Consider the following 18,102-nt stretch of genomic DNA (forward strand, 5'->3'; position numbering starts at 1 on the left):
AAAAGAGGAGAGCTCAGCCCACGAAGGGTCAGCGCAGGGGTAATCTGTTAATATCCCCAGCAGCAGCTGAATAGTGAATAGTTGTGTCATAAGAGATGGGCTGCTTTGGCAGATAGACCGGCTGTCTGCGGCTGAATAATGGGCCGGATGGACCGGGAGTAGTAATGATGTGTCTGATGAGGCGCAAATCTAGACATAGAAACGATATATCCTCATGTTTCAGTAGAAACTTAGACTCGAGTCTTCTGCCTTGTTCTAGTTTAACCTCAAGATATTTTTCACATTGGCATAGATCACTGCTGTTCTTTCTCTTGTGTGAACGTGGAAGACTTTCCCTTTGTCCCTCAGGGGCAAACAATTATGGAGACTTTAGGGAGAATTACTTCATTAGTTACACATGTACGTCCATCCACCTCTAATGTTAGGGGATTGAGACTTAAGAGCAACAATAACAATGCATCAAAGAGAGGCTCGTGCTTGTGACAGCGCTGGACTGGTAAATAGCCCTACAGGTAAGAGAGAAATATGTATTTTTGAATTTGGAATAAAATGTCTTTTTAAGGAATAAATTACGACTCGAAGCAGGGATATTGAGGTTATTTAGCAGGCTATGCCACCTAGACCATCAGGCTAGCTGGCCTGTTGTATTTATTCCTTACATAGTGGGCTTACTGGTGGGGTGGAGGATTGTAACAGCGAATCGCACCAACACATGGGCGGTGTATCGACGCTAGAAGACACCAAAGCAGATGCCATATATTACATTTCTTTCTTTTCAAGCTCGGACAGCCAAGCGTGAAATGCATTGTCAATAAGAAGTGCTTTCTTTTTTTTAAATGTGTTCACACATATGGGCCATGTATATTGACCATGTGCATAAAAACAGGTGGATGAAAAAGTGCAAGATAACAAGTCTGACAGAATTTCTTGGTGAAAATTGAGGAGATTAATCTAGCACTAACAGATTCATGCTAAAATTGCGATCTACGAGGCCCAGCTCGAGTAGTCCAGAAATAGTGCAGTGAAACTCAATTTACGAGATTCTGTTTGGTTGCGTGAAGCCGACAGGCTCCGACTCATCCACACACCAGTAGCTATGGATCACACCGTGCTGCTGCCAGCACAGGAATCCTTGCCAGGAGCCAGCTCTCCACAGACTGAACCACAGCCTGAGGGAGACTGACACTCGGTAGTAAGAGGGAAGCCAGCAGCACATCTCTGACTCAGCTGCTGCCGGGATTCATTGCCAGCTCGCTGGAGTCCGTCCAGGTCCTCTCCACGGTTCAATGAGAGTGGCCCCGTAGGCGGAGATGATCCCGGTGCTACTACTCATTAGGACTTTACGAACTAGACCGCGTGGGCAGTCTATGCGATCCAGGAGAGAAGATAGAATCCGTGGAGTTTCAAGATCTGGCTGCCTAGACATGACCGCTGTGTTACATTGTATCAAATGGGTCTGTGATGTGGGTTAGAAGGGGCAAGGCAAGGCAAGTTTATTTGTATAGCACATTTCAACAACAAGGTAATTCAAAGTGCTTCACATAAAACCATTAAAAGCATCAAAACATAAGGCAAAAGAAAAGGAGATTTAAAAACAATTAAGAACATTCATTAAAACATTAAAAAAAACAGTGTAAGAAATAAAATGCAGTAGTAAAATGCAGAAATGCAGGAAATTGATTAATATATGAATTGAATGTGGTTCAATTAAAGGCAGCAGCAAACAGAAAAGTCTTCAATCTTGATTTAAAGGAGCTGAGGGTCTCAGCAGACCTGCAGCTTTCTGGGACTTTGTTCCAGATATGTGGAGCAGAAAAACTGAACGCTGCTTCTCCATGTTTAGTTCTGACTCTGGGAACAGATAGTAGACCGGTCCCAGACGACCTGAGGGGTCGGGATGGTTCATAAGGTAGCAGCAGATCAGAGATGTATTTTGGCCCTAAACCATTCAGTGCTTTGTAAACCAACAGCAGGATTTTAAAGTAAATTCTTTGTTGGACAGGAAGCCAGTGCAAAGACATTAGAACTGGGGTGATATGATCCACCCTCCTGGTCTTAGTGAGGACTCGAGCTGCAGCGTTCTGAATCAGCTGCAGCTTTCTGACAGACTTTTTACAGAGACCTGTAAACACACCGTTACAGTAGTCCAGTCTGCTGAAGATAAATGCGTGGACAAGTTTTTCCAAATCCTTTTGAGACATAAGTCCTCTAATCCTTGATATATTCTTCAGGTGATAGTAGGCTGATTTTGTAATTGTCTTGATATGGCTGTTCAGGTTGAGATCTGAATCCATAACTACACCTAGATTTCTGGCTTGGTTTGTGGGTTTTAACATCAGTGACTGAAGCTGAGCGGTGATTTTCAATTGTTCGTCCTTGGTACCGAAAACAATTACTTCTGTTTTATCTTTGTTTAATTGAAGAAAATTCTGGCACATCCAGTTGTTGATTTGTTCAATGCAGTTACCCAGCCCTTGTATGGGATTATAGTCCCCTGGTGACATAGTTATGTAGATTTGTGTGTCGTCTGCATAATTATGATAACACACTTTGTTGTTTTCCATAATCTGAGCTAGTGGAAGCATGTAGATGTTGAACAGAAGAGGCCCCAGTATTGAACCTTGGCAGATATGCAGGCTCTGTCACCCCATGTCCGGTGCTTGGACCTAAGTGGAAGGGACATGAGGTTGGCATCAGAGGAGCGGAGCAGACGTTGTACTGAGTGAGTCCGACACCAAAATGCTACTTCGTAAAATAAATAAACTATTTTTTGCTCCAGTTAACAAACCTTTTAATAAATGTTAAAGACATTCATGCCAGCTTTTGTTGCAATCGATACATTTTGGTCAGGAACCAAAAACAGTATTTAGGTTCGATTAATCCTACATTTATGTAATCCTACATTTACAATGGTCAATTATCATTGGCAAAAAAAAACATTTTCTCCAAAAAATGAGTATGTTGTCAGTTTAACCCATGTTTAGGTCAGATTCACCAACGAGAGGGGGGGGGGGCTTGCAGGGAAGCTGGGCTGATAACGTCAGTTCCTTATTTACACCGATTACGCCGAGTCCAGCTTTAGCTAATGGCACAAAGGAGGCTCCGTTTGTTTAAGGTCTGAACTTTACAGGGAACAAAGCCTGAATGAGGAAACCCCCTAACCCTCTCAGACGCAACACACCAGAGAACAACCCCGACCAGGAGGATTCCAGCCTGGATAACTTGAATTGATCGGCATTCCTCAGATAACACCAAAAGGCTCCTCGGACGTCACGTAGACATTCCAGCATAATGAGGTACGGAAACTCCCAAAGCTGTGTCTGTGTGATAAGACTGGATCGGTCTAAAAGAAGCTCCTGTCGAAAGTAGAAAACCTGCAGGGAGAGGCAGCAGTTCAGTCGGCATTGGACATCATTTGGATGGATGATGCTGGAAAAACTCAGATAAATTAGCCTGACGGGTTTAATTATAAGTGAGGGGTCCACATATGAAAACGGGCTGCTCCTAAACACACAGTACCTCTCAGCAAAGAAGGCATTCATATGTTTGTATTTAGGTTACAAAACATGTGCATGTGTATGTCAGACGCTGCTCGTGTAGCGTTGAAGGACACACCGGCCTGTGCTTGCTGTATTCATAGAGAGAGTCCAACAGAATCATACGGCACGACGATGAATGACTATTTTGTTTTGCCATGTCTCTGCAAGTCACACGCAGAGAGGTCAGACCTGAAACAGAGAGGATGTTTTCAGGTAGAGTTTTGAGAAAGCCGTGAAGGACAGGGAACAAAACGCACCAGGAACCACTGACCCTCTGTTCCCTGAATGTTTCTAAAACCTTTTGTCAAGAAGAAAATTCTAGAATATCTTTTCCACAAACCCCAGAGCTCAAAGCCTTCACTTTGACAGCAGAGTAATCCGACGCCACCTTTACTGCCTTCATTAAATCTTCAGGCGCTGCGAACAATTAGTCCCTCTCTCTTTTCCAACATCTCCCTTTCATCTCTAATGCTTCTCAGTGAGACGTATCAAACGCAGCCACCTGATCTCATGATCTATTACTCCTGGCTGTAAGGGAATCCCCCCGCAGCAGAATAGAGCCTGGGCTGTTTCGTTCAGACATGTGCTGACTGAGTTACCGCTCTGTGTGATCAGCGACAGGCTGAAAGGCTTCAGTGAGCGAAAGAGAGATATGAATGCACGGCTTCATGCCCTCGATCGCAGCTTTTCAACCGTCAACTGAGAAGCAACAGGGACACAAATTCAGGAACTGCACTCAAGAGTCTCAACGTTCCTTTAGTGCATTTGTGCATGACGATTGAAGAAGCGTGACGAGTTCAATCTGGTCCAATAGACAGTTTGAGACGGACGTCTGCATGATTTGACAGAGTTACCATGCTGTTCTCTGTAACTTACTGTTGTGCCACTGTGATGCGTTTGAACGGATGTTGAAGACGAGACGTACAGAATGAGTGTGGCATGGGTTGAGAGAGGACACAACACGATTGACAACAGACCCCTCTGTGAAAAAACAAAAACGAATATCCGAATCCCAAAATGGGAAACCGAATACCCAACAAACGTATGTCTCAGTGGTTGAATATCCGGGTACAGACATGTAAAGGGCATATACACTAACCGTGTCATAAACAATCACAAACATTCTCTAAATAGGTCCAACGCTAATATTCAAGTTTTGAAATATTTGGTAATTCATGGGTCATTCTCAGATTATTATTATCACAATGGCCTGAAAGACAATTGAGTGCAGTGTGCTGGTTATTTATAGTGAAATAAAATACACATTGAAACAATGAAAGAAATAAGTAAAGTGTCTGTTTCCAACTATTCAGGAAATTAAGTACACAACTGCTATCCTCTCCAGTAACATTATATACATTTTCCTAGCCCTAATATTATTACATATTACATAACTATTGCAGTCTGAATGAAGTCTGTTTAAATTATAGCATGCTCAGGTTAAACCTGGCAACTAATGTTAACAATGCAAACCCCATTACACCAGTTCCTCTCAGGAGCGTATTTCAATGAGGAGCTTGTCAGCCGATCAACAATGAATCAAAAGACTGTCTGTAATGCACCTCAGTTTCCCTGGTCAGACCATGTGTCGTAAACTCTGCTTACTTGGCTACCCAACATCCTTTGCTGCATCACACACCTGTAAGCTTGACAACGTGCAGACTGGTGACAAATTAAAGGAACGATCTCAATAAATGAGTGGAGGAAATTAATGCAGATTGTTCCACAAGAGTTTGATGATATCAATCATATGCTTCACAGTCTCCAGGTCTCCACCAGCACTCTCCTCCACCTTCAACACTTTGCACATTTCGGTCCGTTAGTGATGTTTGTGCTTGCGTGTGTTTGAGTTTAGTTTGCATATACACATCTGCATGTCCAGCACACACACACACATTCACACAAATCCCCGGTTATGTTTGCATGCATGTCAAAGAGGCTTATCCGTGCAGAAGTTACATCACAGAAACAACCAGCAGACGTGTAATCTGCACTCTGCACACTCGCTCCCACATTACCCATCTCGCCACCAAGTTTCCACATTTCATCAGCATCAAATCCAGACAGATGTCGTGATTGGGGGAAGACACACACACACTCTGTATTCTCTCTGCAGTGAGTGTTTCAGGACAACACGTTTAGCAGCTACATTATGACCCTCTTCTCATTATCCCACAGAGAGGGAATGAATGACCTGTCCTGAATCACTGTGCATCTCTAAAAACATCGATTTAAGATCAAGATGTTGAGATCAGTAGGAAAACTGGCAAAAAAACAATCAAAACTCGTAATCATGACAGCTAAGATCACCAGATCAACTATGAATCGTTGCGATTCAACTCTCTCATCCATGGTCATTATGTGTTGATACTACTCCAGCTACATTCGTTGCAAACACTGATCTTCTCTGTGTTTTGTATGCAGCTACATAACAGCAGTAAAGAGATATTTACTCTGGTGCAAACTGCAGTAATCAGCTTTGAACGTGTGATTCGTCATTTAGTATCAGCGGACGCCCAACAGCGACCTTCAGACCTTCTGGATGTAACCGTCACTCGTCCCAAATGATTTTATGATGTGGGTGTGTAGAACGGCTAGTTGTGCTATTAGTGGCAAGTAGGGACACATGAACCATTATCAGGAGCTAAAGTTTAGAGAAGGCTGACACAGAGATGTTCACGTGTCATGGTGGACCGCCTGTTTACAGGCGTAATAGGTTCAACAACAACAGCTGCCGATGGTTTGGGGCTTATAGAATACTATGGGCCCCAGAAAGCGTTGTGAAGCAAACTTCCTCTTATTTTTGTTCTGATCCAAGATTTGTTCTCATTTTGTTGCTATGGCAGCAGCCACCCTAACTTCTTCAGGAGCCGTCATAGTTGTTAAGAACGAACGCTTCGCCCCTCACACACCTAGCAGCCGGTAGCTCCTCACAGGACACCGATTGCAAACGGATTATTTGAAGCCTCACGAGATGGACTTTTGTGTGATATGTAATCCTGAGCATCCAGCTGCCGTGCACAGTTTATCTACTCTAATATCAATGATCAAGTGGGTTTTATCATTCAGCACAGCTGGATAAGAGCAGATTTGGATGGTTAAGAAGAACAAAAGATCAAGAGAAATTTAAGACAAAGCTGCATGAGACCTGACGTTAGTGCGACAGTCTCCAATGAGCCAGTGCTAAAGACACTGACAAGAAAGAAGAGGCAAACATATTCAATGTATTATCTTCTGCTTCTTCCAGCCTTCCACACACACACACACACACACACACACACACACACACACACACACACACACACACACACACACACACACACACACACACACACACACACACACACACACACACACACACACACACTATGTTCCACGACTGACGAGAAAAATGGAAGCAGAAACAAAAGAAAGCAGAAACTTTGTGGAACTAACTAATGTGCTGAATTGAACATGACAATAATAATACATATAGATACATACAGTATATGTGCAGTATGTATGTGGGTGGTTGTTGGCCACACAACAGCTGGACACTGAAGCCAGTGGAGGTTATGTGCCTTGCTCAAGGGCACCTTGACATAGTTCAGATGACGGGGCTGATCTGTTGACGCTCATCCCTTTGTTCCAACCAGACCAACCTTTCCAATCATCACCAACTTTCTTCCGACCCTACAGCTCTGTGAATGGGCCAAACACAAGCACGTGTCCCACAGTGGAATAATTCTCAGCTGTGACAAAGGATGAGTACAAATGTAGGTGAGGAGGGAGAGGTCGATAGAGGATTAGCAGCATGCGGGAAGAAGATAAAAACGATGATTGAAACCTCTCATGGCTCCCCAAAAGCTGAACCAAACACACACACACACACACACACACACACACACAGGTTCACCTGTAAATATGGGCTACAAAAGACTTGATCTGTGTGTCCTGCAGTGGGTCATTCAATGTGGTGTCTCACTTCACATCGACCAAAACGTCCCAGCCCTCTTAGTAAATACCACATACTGCTTCTCTGCTGTATTTAACATGACCTCTTTTTTGTTTTTAGAAATGCTGCACTCATATATGTTTGGCCTCTTGGGTCAGAATAATCCACAACTGGCATGAAACATATCTGGCTCTTCAGCGGCTATATGTCGGCTGTTTGGTGCTGAGCAGGTAGTAGTACAGTGTGTTCATGAGAGACTGTTTGCTAAAAACAGATGCTAAAGTTGCTGTTAATAAGAGATAAATCACAAAAAATGCATCTTAAAACCAAAAAACTATGAGAAGAAAGGCTACAGGCTTCAGGGTTCATCTGCCAGCGAGTGACGAGTAGTTGTATGAAAATACTGATCGATGCATCTTTACGTTACGGTTGGATTGAGATTATTCGCTCGGCATGTGGGCCAGCACGACCACATCACGTGACATTTCCCAACACACCAGCACAAGCGCAGAAGCAACTTCTTATCTCCCAGTTGACACTTCTATCTTTAGTTTCTTTGGCAGAGCTAATCATTGTTTTGTTCTACTTCCACACAAAGAGTGACATCCTCTCTGCAAACTCGTTTTACAAAGAGAGGAAGTGGGACAGCTTTTAGAGAGGAAGAGGAAGAGGGGGAGTGATCTGCAGGGAGGGGGGGGGGTTGTGTCTGTACTTATCAGGGGGAATGAGACAGAATCCTCTTATGATAGACCTAAATAACCAGCCGTGGGGTTAGCCGCGGTTGGTTATGGGGTCAAAGGATGCTTATTATTAACAGGACTATAAGTCCATGGGGCAGAGGGAGCAGCTGGTGCCAAGACTTCCAGCTGACAGGCAGCACCACTTCTATGGGCGCAGTACTCCCACTGATGAAGTACTGTACATGGGGATCGATGCCACCCGCCCACACAGAAGGGAAGCAGAGAGAATGGAGTCACCGTTGATCACGCTGAGTCATCATATGTCACGCTCTGGACAAAAGACTCCAACGTCGAGAGGGAATAAAACCCTCCAGTTCAAGATTATTTATGCACCTTTATAGTTAGCAGGTCTCAAAGGACATTAATAAAACACAAGGCAGAAAACAATTACCCGCAAGAATCGGATTTAGAAGTATTAATCCCAAAACACAACAAAGTATGCCAAAGGGGAAGGCTTTCAAACCAACTAAAACATAAACACAAACAGACTTCATGCTTTGCCTCTTTTGTTTTCAATGTACCTTTTGAATTGAATTACCAATTTAAATGTTTTTAAATAAAATGTACTATTCTTATTATTGGAGATAAAACTTAGCTGAATTTCAGGAGCAGGACCACACCTCAGCCACTCGCCCACTTCCGGCCACGCTCCTATGAATACCTACCCACTCTAAGCCTCGGCACAAGGCAAGGCAAGTTTATTTGTATAGCACATTTCAACAACAAGGTAATTCAAAGTGCTTCACATAAAACCATTAAAAACATCAAAACATAAGGCAAAAGAAAAGGAGATTTAAAAACAATTAAGAACATTCATTAAAACATTAAAATAAGACACACTCAAGTTTTCTGCACCCCACCCTCCCTCCCTCTTGTTAATGGTTATCTCCCCCCATAGTCATCGTGCTCCTATCCCATGGAGATCGGGGGTTCTGCAAGGCCGGGGAGCCGCAGTGGATCCTCAGCTAAGCCTCCCCCAAACCGCACCAGGCCAAATCTCCATCAACCATTCCTCACACTCCAAACAACCAACGAAGGCTCGCTCCGGCCGAGGTGGGGGCCTAAGCTAGTGAACTATTATTAGTCGTGTTATCATTAGTGGCACAACCACCAGTACTACCAGCATTCGTAGCAGAAGGAGTAGCAGTAGTAGTTGCAGTGGGAGTAGTGGTAGTACTACTCGTAGTAATATTACGGTAGTACTTGTAGTGGCAGAAATAGTTGCACTTGCAGTAGGGGTTGCACCAGTAGTGTTGTAGTAGTGGTAGAAGTAGTAGTACTAACAGTAGTAGTCCAATAGCCACAGTAGTAGCAGCACATAGTGCTAGTTGTGGTAGCAGTTGTCGTAGTATTAGTAGTAGTAGTAGAGGTAGTGGTAGAAAAATTGATTTCTGACACATTATTCATCCCATTAACTCTAACATCTACTTAAAGGCTGATGTGTCCTCAGGATGTCTCAGTGCAGACACGTCTCCATTAGTCGCCCTCGGGGCAGTGATGTCACGATACACTCAGGCCTCTGAGTCTAGATGGTCACACAGAAGCCCCGGCCAGCAGGGACGTCCTCATGAGCCAGGTCACACTGGATTCGTTGATTTATTTCATGTCACTTTCAGTTTTCTTTGAGTATTTTTCCTTGAGGGAGCCAAAACAGTGATGAACGAACTGCTAAAGCGGCATAAATCCAGTCTCTGAACACCTTCATTTTTGTTTCTTATTGTCTGTCTGTTTCGATCTAAACCTGCTTGAGCGTGCACTGAACACACGTGCATGCTCCTGCCTCACAGTGTTAGAGGCCAATAAACAACTTCAAACTGCTTGATAACTGAGAATACATTTCTCTTGCTGTGTCAACCCAACATCCCCACTGTCACTCCCTCGACTAACATTCTGTAACAACAGCAGTCACAGTGAGAGGATGATGAGGACGTTATCGACATAACAGAATTATAGACCCGTATAGATACAGGTTCTGTAAGTTACACAAAGGATCAGGTGTTTTATTTAGGTGACACCACTGTAATAACAGTAAATGCTGTCTTTCCTAAATCCGGTTTGGTTTTCCTGAAGTGTCACCAATACACTGTAGATAGTTACAGAAGTGCTCCAGTGATTTAGAATTGCACATACATAAAAATTGGGGGACTTGCTAGAGCCATATGAAAAACAATAATGGTCAAAAACCCAAAGTAACGGAGGCTGAGATTACCGACACCCACTGAACATTGATCACACACCCCGTGGTTGTCCCACGATAAGCTGTCCTTAATAGATTCTTTGTTGAACTGATTGCTGCTGTGTGAACAGGTGCTAACTTGCCCAGGATGGAACAAACAATGTGCTTTAACCCACAGCCATGGAAGAACACCGAAAGTTGTTCATTCGAGTGACATTTTGACTGAAACAGGGAGAAACAGGATGGGTACGTGATTCTCTCACTACGTACCAAAGTATCACCTTGAAAAAACGTGACTCTTACCATGTGATTCACAAACCACAAGTGTAAGTGTGTGTGTGCGTGTGTGTGTGTGTGTACGCATGCCTGTGGCCAGTTTCGTGTGAAGCCGAGGCGGACGTCTACTCTTGTTTACATAAAGCCGGTGGTTCGTATCACCACAGATGATGATTGGGTTACAGTGAATGTTGGTGTTTCTGCTTTGCTGACAGCTTAGCGAGGCTCCACTACTGTCATCTGAGATACAAAATAACTACACACCTTTAAGGTCTCGTTTACACCCGACGCCATTTATAAGTCTGCACAGCGGAGATTCAAAATAAAAACAAATGAGACTACAGACGGGCAGGAAGTCAGATCTAGTGGACTTTCGCTTGAGGTGATTAATTTCCTGTTAAATTCGCCGCTCCAAAGCGTACTTGTATGCAGCCACCGGGTCTGTACATTTCAGTATTTTGAGTGTTGGAGCCCCTACACTGTACAGGCATGTCCTAGAAAATGTCCGCACAAGCTGAGACTGAGTCAAAGTGGCAGCATCTCGTGTATCAGGTTACTATACATGCTGCTAAGTGCAGGGAGGCCGGCCAAGACACAAGAGGAGACTAAACCGAACAGACAGGCCGGCTACGCCCACAACCTCAGATCTACAACTCACCATTAACACGGAGGGATCCCCTGCTGCTGTCTGTCAATACCCCACAAAATCAACTGCAGGAAATCTAGCTGGTAGAGAAAAAACATTTCACAATTCATCCTGAGCGGGGAAAAGAATGTGCAGAGCAAATTTCAGGAAGTCCAATAGTTGTCGAGACATTTCACTCAAAACCACAAATGCCGACCTCGCGGTGGCGCTAGATGCAAAAATCAGAGGATCACCAAAGTCAGTCGGCTTCACCATCTGGGAACCATGGATGCGTGTCCCACATCTAATTTCAGCAATCCCTCCAATAGTTAAGATATTTTAGTCTGGAGTGGTGCCATCCACAGAGCAATGCCGCTGATATGGCTGAACAGACAATAATAGTTTCCAACATGAAAGTCAGACGCAATACATACACCCGTTCACCCCGCCACCCTGGCTTTTTAGGACAAAGTATTTACATGGATGGTAAACCACGTGCTGCAGAATCATGTTATATGAACAGAATAAGAGGTATGAACTATGTTGTACTGCATGTCCTACATCATGTGTAAGTAATAGGGGTGTCACGGATCACAAACCTCACGGTTCGGTTCGGATCACGGTTCAGGAGTCACGGTTCGGATCATTTTTCGGATCAACAAAGAAAAGGGGAGGAGGCAAATATAACTTTGCTTTCCATTTGTTAATTAAAGAACTTCAAGAACACTTTAAGCAAAGAACTTTGGGCTATAGTCTTACATGAAAACAAAAATATTGAAGATGTCCAATTTGAAACAAAATGAAATACATAAATAAAAATAAAACATTCAAGAATACTCAATTCTGATATCCTCGTCCTTTCATCAATATTGAAAGAAAGAAACAGCCAGTGAGCTTCCACTGTTTACACTGAACTGAACTGCTCAGCAACAACTTGGGTCTGTTTACTTCCTGTCAGGTCATTCAAATACACAATAATGTTTACCATTACTGTGACATTCTTTTCAAAAAGATGAGAGTATCTCCATTGTCTGGGGAGAGGGTCGACCTTTCTGTGGTGACTGGAATATTATTGGGCCTGTCGAGCTTCACTCTGATACTTCTGTCAGCACCTGAACCAGGTGTGTGTCTGTGTGACGCTCACATAGGGGGCGTGTCTACAGCGCCGGACTAAGAATCACTCCGCCGTGGAGAAAGCAGTCTCTACAGTCTTTTCCTTCTCATAGAGGTCTGGAACAGCTTCACACTGAAGTGGGTGCGTGAGTGGATTTCGTAGCGTGGCTCAAGCATTTTAACCAGATTTAGAAATCCGTTGTTTTCTACACCGGAGTGTCCCCGTCGCTGACAGACGGGATGGCGTCTCTTCATATGTGTGGACATGCCGATGTTTTGCCGTTGTCGTGTGTCTCTCTTTAAATAACGCCGACATACCGTAACGGTTTCGTCCACCACCCTCATCCGTCATCATACGTTACAGGGAAGACAAAATGTTCCCAAACTTGCGACTGAAATGACGCCGCGGCTTCTGACGTTCCTCCGCTCGCCATGACGTCACCGTTAAATGCTTCTAAGCTGCTCCGGTCACGTGAACACACTACTGCTTTATATCTGTTCACTGACACTCTGCATTGATATTCGGGGACTTGTTACTTGAAAAGGAACAGCAGCAGTAGAACTTTATTACACACTATGATGATTAAGCTGTAAAAAAAAAAAAAATACTCGATTGATCCGCGGTTCACAAGTGATCCGAACCGTGAGGGCTGATCCGAACGGATCACGGATCGGTCCGTGATCCGTGACACCACTAGTAAGTAATGTGTATAAGTGGATCATTCACGCACTTTCATTCATGCGTCCCTGACTCGGCTTTAACGGCCGTCTTTGTGAGGAAGCTAATCGATAGAAATGCTTTCTAATGGTCTCCATCATCAATAATACAGTGAGGCGGCGAGTTCAGCGTCTCGGAGAACTTGTATCTGTTTACCATCCCTCTGTACTTTATCGCATCATACGACTTGGTTACACACCTGACTCGCAATGCTATGTAAATAAAAGCACCAAACAAAAAACGGACCCATACAGCTCATATGGTGCCAGCTTCTATGTAACGTAGACTGTGTGTCTCATCAGCCCAGACACAAACACACACTCAAAGGATGTAAAAGCTAAACTTTACAGTCCACTTTGATACCTTAAAGACGGCCCTGCCCTACAAAGTGCTGCTCTCTATTCTTTGGTAAAATATTGGCAGGAAATAGACGCTTTTAAATCCGACTGCGTTGTGGACTATAGACCTCTGAACGGAAGCGAAATGGGAAGGTAGGGCCGGGCCATATGGCCCATTCTATCACAATATAGGCCATTTCATATTTAAATAAGATAAATATCACGATATAGCTTGTTTTCTGATAATTGAATCAATAAATAGCTTGTACGAAATAACCACATGGTTGTTTTTGTATGCTCCTGTGTGAATTAAATACTTAATAAGAACAACAGAATATATTCTCATTTCATTCGGAACCTTAGGGCAAAATCATCACAACAAAGCAAACCGTCAAACCAGGAGAATTCACTACTCTGCTGGATTGAAGGATCAGGATGGATCTGACTGAATGAGACGTCGTCGCCAACTAAATGCAAAAAAATGGATTCGATGCGGAACCGGATTTACATCAACAAACCCGCAACTTCTCCGCGTTCTCTCCTCAAGACATAAAAACAGGAAATTCTCACTCTCGCACAAAGCAGACACTCACACATTTCCCTGCTTCAGCATGATTCAAGCCGTCTGACTGATGGAATCATCGGCGCTCGCGGCTGAGAGGGGTGATGTCACTGAACATAATGCAGCCTCTGCATTTATGGCACATTAACGGGCAGGCTGAAAGCTCCTGATGCAGCCCAACAAGTCCTTCGCCCAGGAAAGTGAGTGGAGGACTCTCACCGAGGGCAAAAACAACACCGCCTCGTACATCACCTCTTAAAACACACTTTCACAGGCAAAGCTTTAGTGCCCTTTCAAGTCAACTCTAAAAAAAAAAACTTACGTATAGGGGGGTATCAGATTACTGCATACCATGTACATATTTTTTAACATTTATAATTTTGAATTCATTGAAAAAAGAATTCCATGTTATGTCGCGTTAGTCCATTCAATTTCCTGACTTTTAGGTTTTGGCAGTGGTTTGGTTTCAGTATCGGTGTCGAGATATTTAGGCAGGATATGGTACCGAACACTATCACATGCACTAACAAGCCTGATTATGTGAACAAAGCACATAGAAGCTCTACCACACACCAAGAGAGAGTGACAAATAGTTGTTTGCTGCCATATTACTGCTCTAAAAATGTAATAGAGAACCTACAATTTCTCTTAAATTGTGTTTTGATTTTGGTTTTTTTTTATGTTAATTTGACTTTATCTTCATACAAATTTGAAAACACTTTTTTTGAAGTGATGGATTCAGCATCAGTATTTTTATCTCAGCATCTGTCAGAGCACTGAAAGCGCACTGTGGTTGTTCACACTGTGCTGCAGGCGTGGTGGTGTGAAATCAGAATTACAGAGAAATGAAACTGGGAGTACCGACCACCAGTGAATGCAACAGACACTATGCGTGTCCGTGTGGCTGGTGCGAACTCAGCCAGCATCACGTGCTCCTTTCAGCATCCTAAAAAAAAAAGAAGACTTGCATCGAGCTGTCCACTTCACTCGGAGAAGCTCTCCTTGCCGTCTGTACGCTCCAAGGACGGACGGCCCGCGTCCAGCACAGCAGCCCCCTCTGCAGCGTTTAACTCGGGAAACGACGCCTGGTGTCAGGTGGTGTCTCGCAGTGTGACCTCACAGCGTGACCTCACAGTGTAACACAGCTCAGCGGGAGCTCTGACCTCTGCTGTAAGCCATCTGCCTCAGGTCGGCCTGTGCATGATGGAAAATTAATCTCACTGTACCTGACCAGCCCACATACAGGTGGACATGGCTGCCGAATAGCCGCACAAGAAAATCAACATTTGTCCAAGATATTTCGTTCAAAATATGGAATTTAGGTCAAATTGTGTTTTTAATTTCTTAAATCAACAAAAGCGTAACCCATTAAATGTATTTTTAGTTCAGAAAACAGTTTTTTTGCTGAGTAAATTTATTTTGTTCTCCTATTTTATACACCAGAGCGGTCACATGTGTTGCAGTCTTCATTGCACTGTCCAGGAGCCCTCTTTATTTACTGTCCTTGCGAATTAGCATACCTCTGTGCCAGACTCCCTTTGAAAAAGAGCCTTTAGTTAAAGTAGATAGCAGCCTCTATTATCAGACAATAATCCCAACAGGGATCGCTGACACACAATGGATTCTTTGTGTAGCCTACCTCCGCGGCAACTCCAAAAGCTGTTCCTCCACCTTGCTCACCGACTTGAGCCCTTATTCTCAGCTCCTCCCACAAGTTGGTCTGAGAAGTTGGCAAATATACATTTTGAAGGTCCTTTCACACCGTAAAACATGAGAAGAAAGACGTTTTAATAAAGCAGAACAAGTGTCTGACACTTTAAAAGAAATAAAGGTTCTGAAATACATCCCCAACTAATTCAAGGGTTGGTCAAAAAAGAAACAATGTAAGCAACATTTTTTATCAAGCAGGATGTGAGGTTTGAACTCCCGAGCAGCTCCAGCTACTGCACAACAACAGAGTCCACGGCGGCTGCTCGTGGCATGTGGTGGCGGGTGGATAAAATAACGCATCCGTCATGTCCGCAACAGTTTGTTCTTCTTACACGTTCACGGTCACAAAAAATGAGCCATTGACAAGCTACCGCGCGGCTGGTATGTAGCCCCTCTATGCTTCATCGTGTTCAGCCTCGCGGAAGAAAAGTTTATTTACATCGAGCCTTTAGCCGCGCGCTTCACTGAGCCAGGCGGTGGATGAAAGACACGCTGGCAACATTTGTTCCCCCTTCTGTGTGGATACAATGTTGAAGGAAAGCTTACCTTTGTACTGCAGCGAGTGGCCCGTTCGTATTTTCACAGTTCCGCCGATGGACTCTCCCGGACCGTAAACCACCTTGTTGTTGGCAAAAGTGATATCAAATTCTTGAAGCTTTCCCATGGCTCCGCTCCGCTACTCCGCCGCTCTGCGTCTCTGAAAGCAGCGAGGAGGCGATGCTGCGCTCTCACCTGCTGCCGCGAGCCCCCCCCCGAGACCAGTGACGTCACGTTGGCAGCCCGTTGAAAGTGATGGGAGGGATGATAACTGATGCGCTGTGGTTTATGCACTGAAAGTGTTATGTAATTCAGTTGCAGGAGCACTTTGGGTAAAATTCTCATGAATCGACAGGATCTTATTTTGTAACATTTTATTGCAGACCTCAAATTAAATCATGAATAAAATCAACACAACAAAAGAAAGAAAGAAAGAAAGACAATTGTCAATATTCTGAATGAATTTAATTCTGCAGGCTTGTGATTTAGTTTTTTGTGTGACTGTTCCCTCTTTTATTTATCCTATTTTTTATAAAGAGCATGAAAAAGCGACAAAGAGCTCCAATCACCATCAAACAATGTTGGTGAGGCTAAAGAGGTGCGTTGACTTTTTATAAAAAATATTTTTCAAACTTTGTAAACAGTATTTAATTTTTTTGGGGGGGGGGGGGGACAAGAATCATATCATCAAGAATCATCATCAATTTGACTTGGTGATGAATATTCTTAGCTTACATCATCCTTGAATATTGGTTATAAAGTTGTAATATCTAACGTGCTGCAGGTGCAGTCTCTGCACAGCACGTTCCAAAATGTTACTTCACACTTTCTAAGAAATGTTGTTCATTAGGTATATTCCACAGACCTGTCATTACAGATGCATTTCCAGCCCACATGAGTCCACATGAGTATCGTACCCATGGCTGGATTAACCTGCTGCACACATCTCTGTACTATTTGCCGATATAATAATAATAATGTATTTTATTTGTAACGCACTTTTCATTTTTTTTTTTTTTAATCTCAGAGTGCCACAGAGCCAGTACATAGTAAAAACATAGTAAAGAGCATAGTTAAAACATTAAAAAAACTATAATAAAATAAAAACCAGTGAATGAACAGAAACACAAAATAAATAACTGACAGTGATTTAGGTCAGAAAGGCTTTCCTGAATAAAATTATGCTACTACTACCTGGCCCCATATTTGTGTGGGGTCATTTCATTTCACACAAAGTGACTTTTAAATATGCAACACCTAAGCACTGTAAGGGAAATTCCTCTGATCGTGCACAATGTAATCATGTTAACTTCCCCGATGTTTGATCATGCTGAATCTGATCGTGTAACCTTTGACTGAATGATTCCTGACCTGATTACCTAAGGAACTATGAGGTCATCAGCTAATGATCAGAAGGCTAATCAACCCTTTTCTCTTTTGAACAAAGACATGCAAGATACAAACTAAAGTACTAACTCATGTCCATTTTGCATTGTTGCATTGTGGGACAAAATATCCGTGAACACCACACAGTAGCCTAATGCATGCTGGCATCTTCAAGTAACAGACGAACTGGTGAAAACAGAATATGAATTAGCATTAAACAATGTCTCACAGAACTTCCCATGGCTCATACCCTTCCCATCTCTGCACACACTTCCTGTCTCTGAAAGCGTATCCTGTCCCTGCCTGTACTTCCTGTCTGAGTGTGCAGCATCGGCGGCTGAAAGTTATGGTGGCTTTGCTGCATGAAGAGCTCACAGAGAAGGACCAAACATGTGCAAACATTTTCCATCACGGAGGTTCAACATGTTGCATTTAGCAGAAGGCAAAA

The 18,102-nt window shown here is 43.4% G+C and overlaps 1 protein-coding gene across 1 annotated transcript in view; it reads right to left on the reverse strand.

The window, feature by feature from the left end:
• Positions 1-16,417, reverse strand: part of arrdc1b (arrestin domain containing 1b) — a 33,080-nt gene extending 16,663 nt beyond the window's left edge. Inside the window, exon 1 of the mRNA XM_079289015.1 lies at positions 16,278-16,417. Coding sequence (XP_079145141.1) covers positions 16,278-16,395 — 118 coding nt within the window. The 5' untranslated portion in view covers positions 16,396-16,417. The remainder of the gene's footprint in view (positions 1-16,277) is intronic.
• Between the last annotated feature and the right edge of the window lie 1,685 nt (positions 16,418-18,102).

The sequence above is a fragment of the Melanostigma gelatinosum genome, assembly GCF_949748355.1.
Source record: "Melanostigma gelatinosum genome assembly, chromosome: 18".
NCBI classification, from domain to species: Eukaryota; Metazoa; Chordata; class Actinopteri; order Perciformes; family Zoarcidae; genus Melanostigma; species Melanostigma gelatinosum.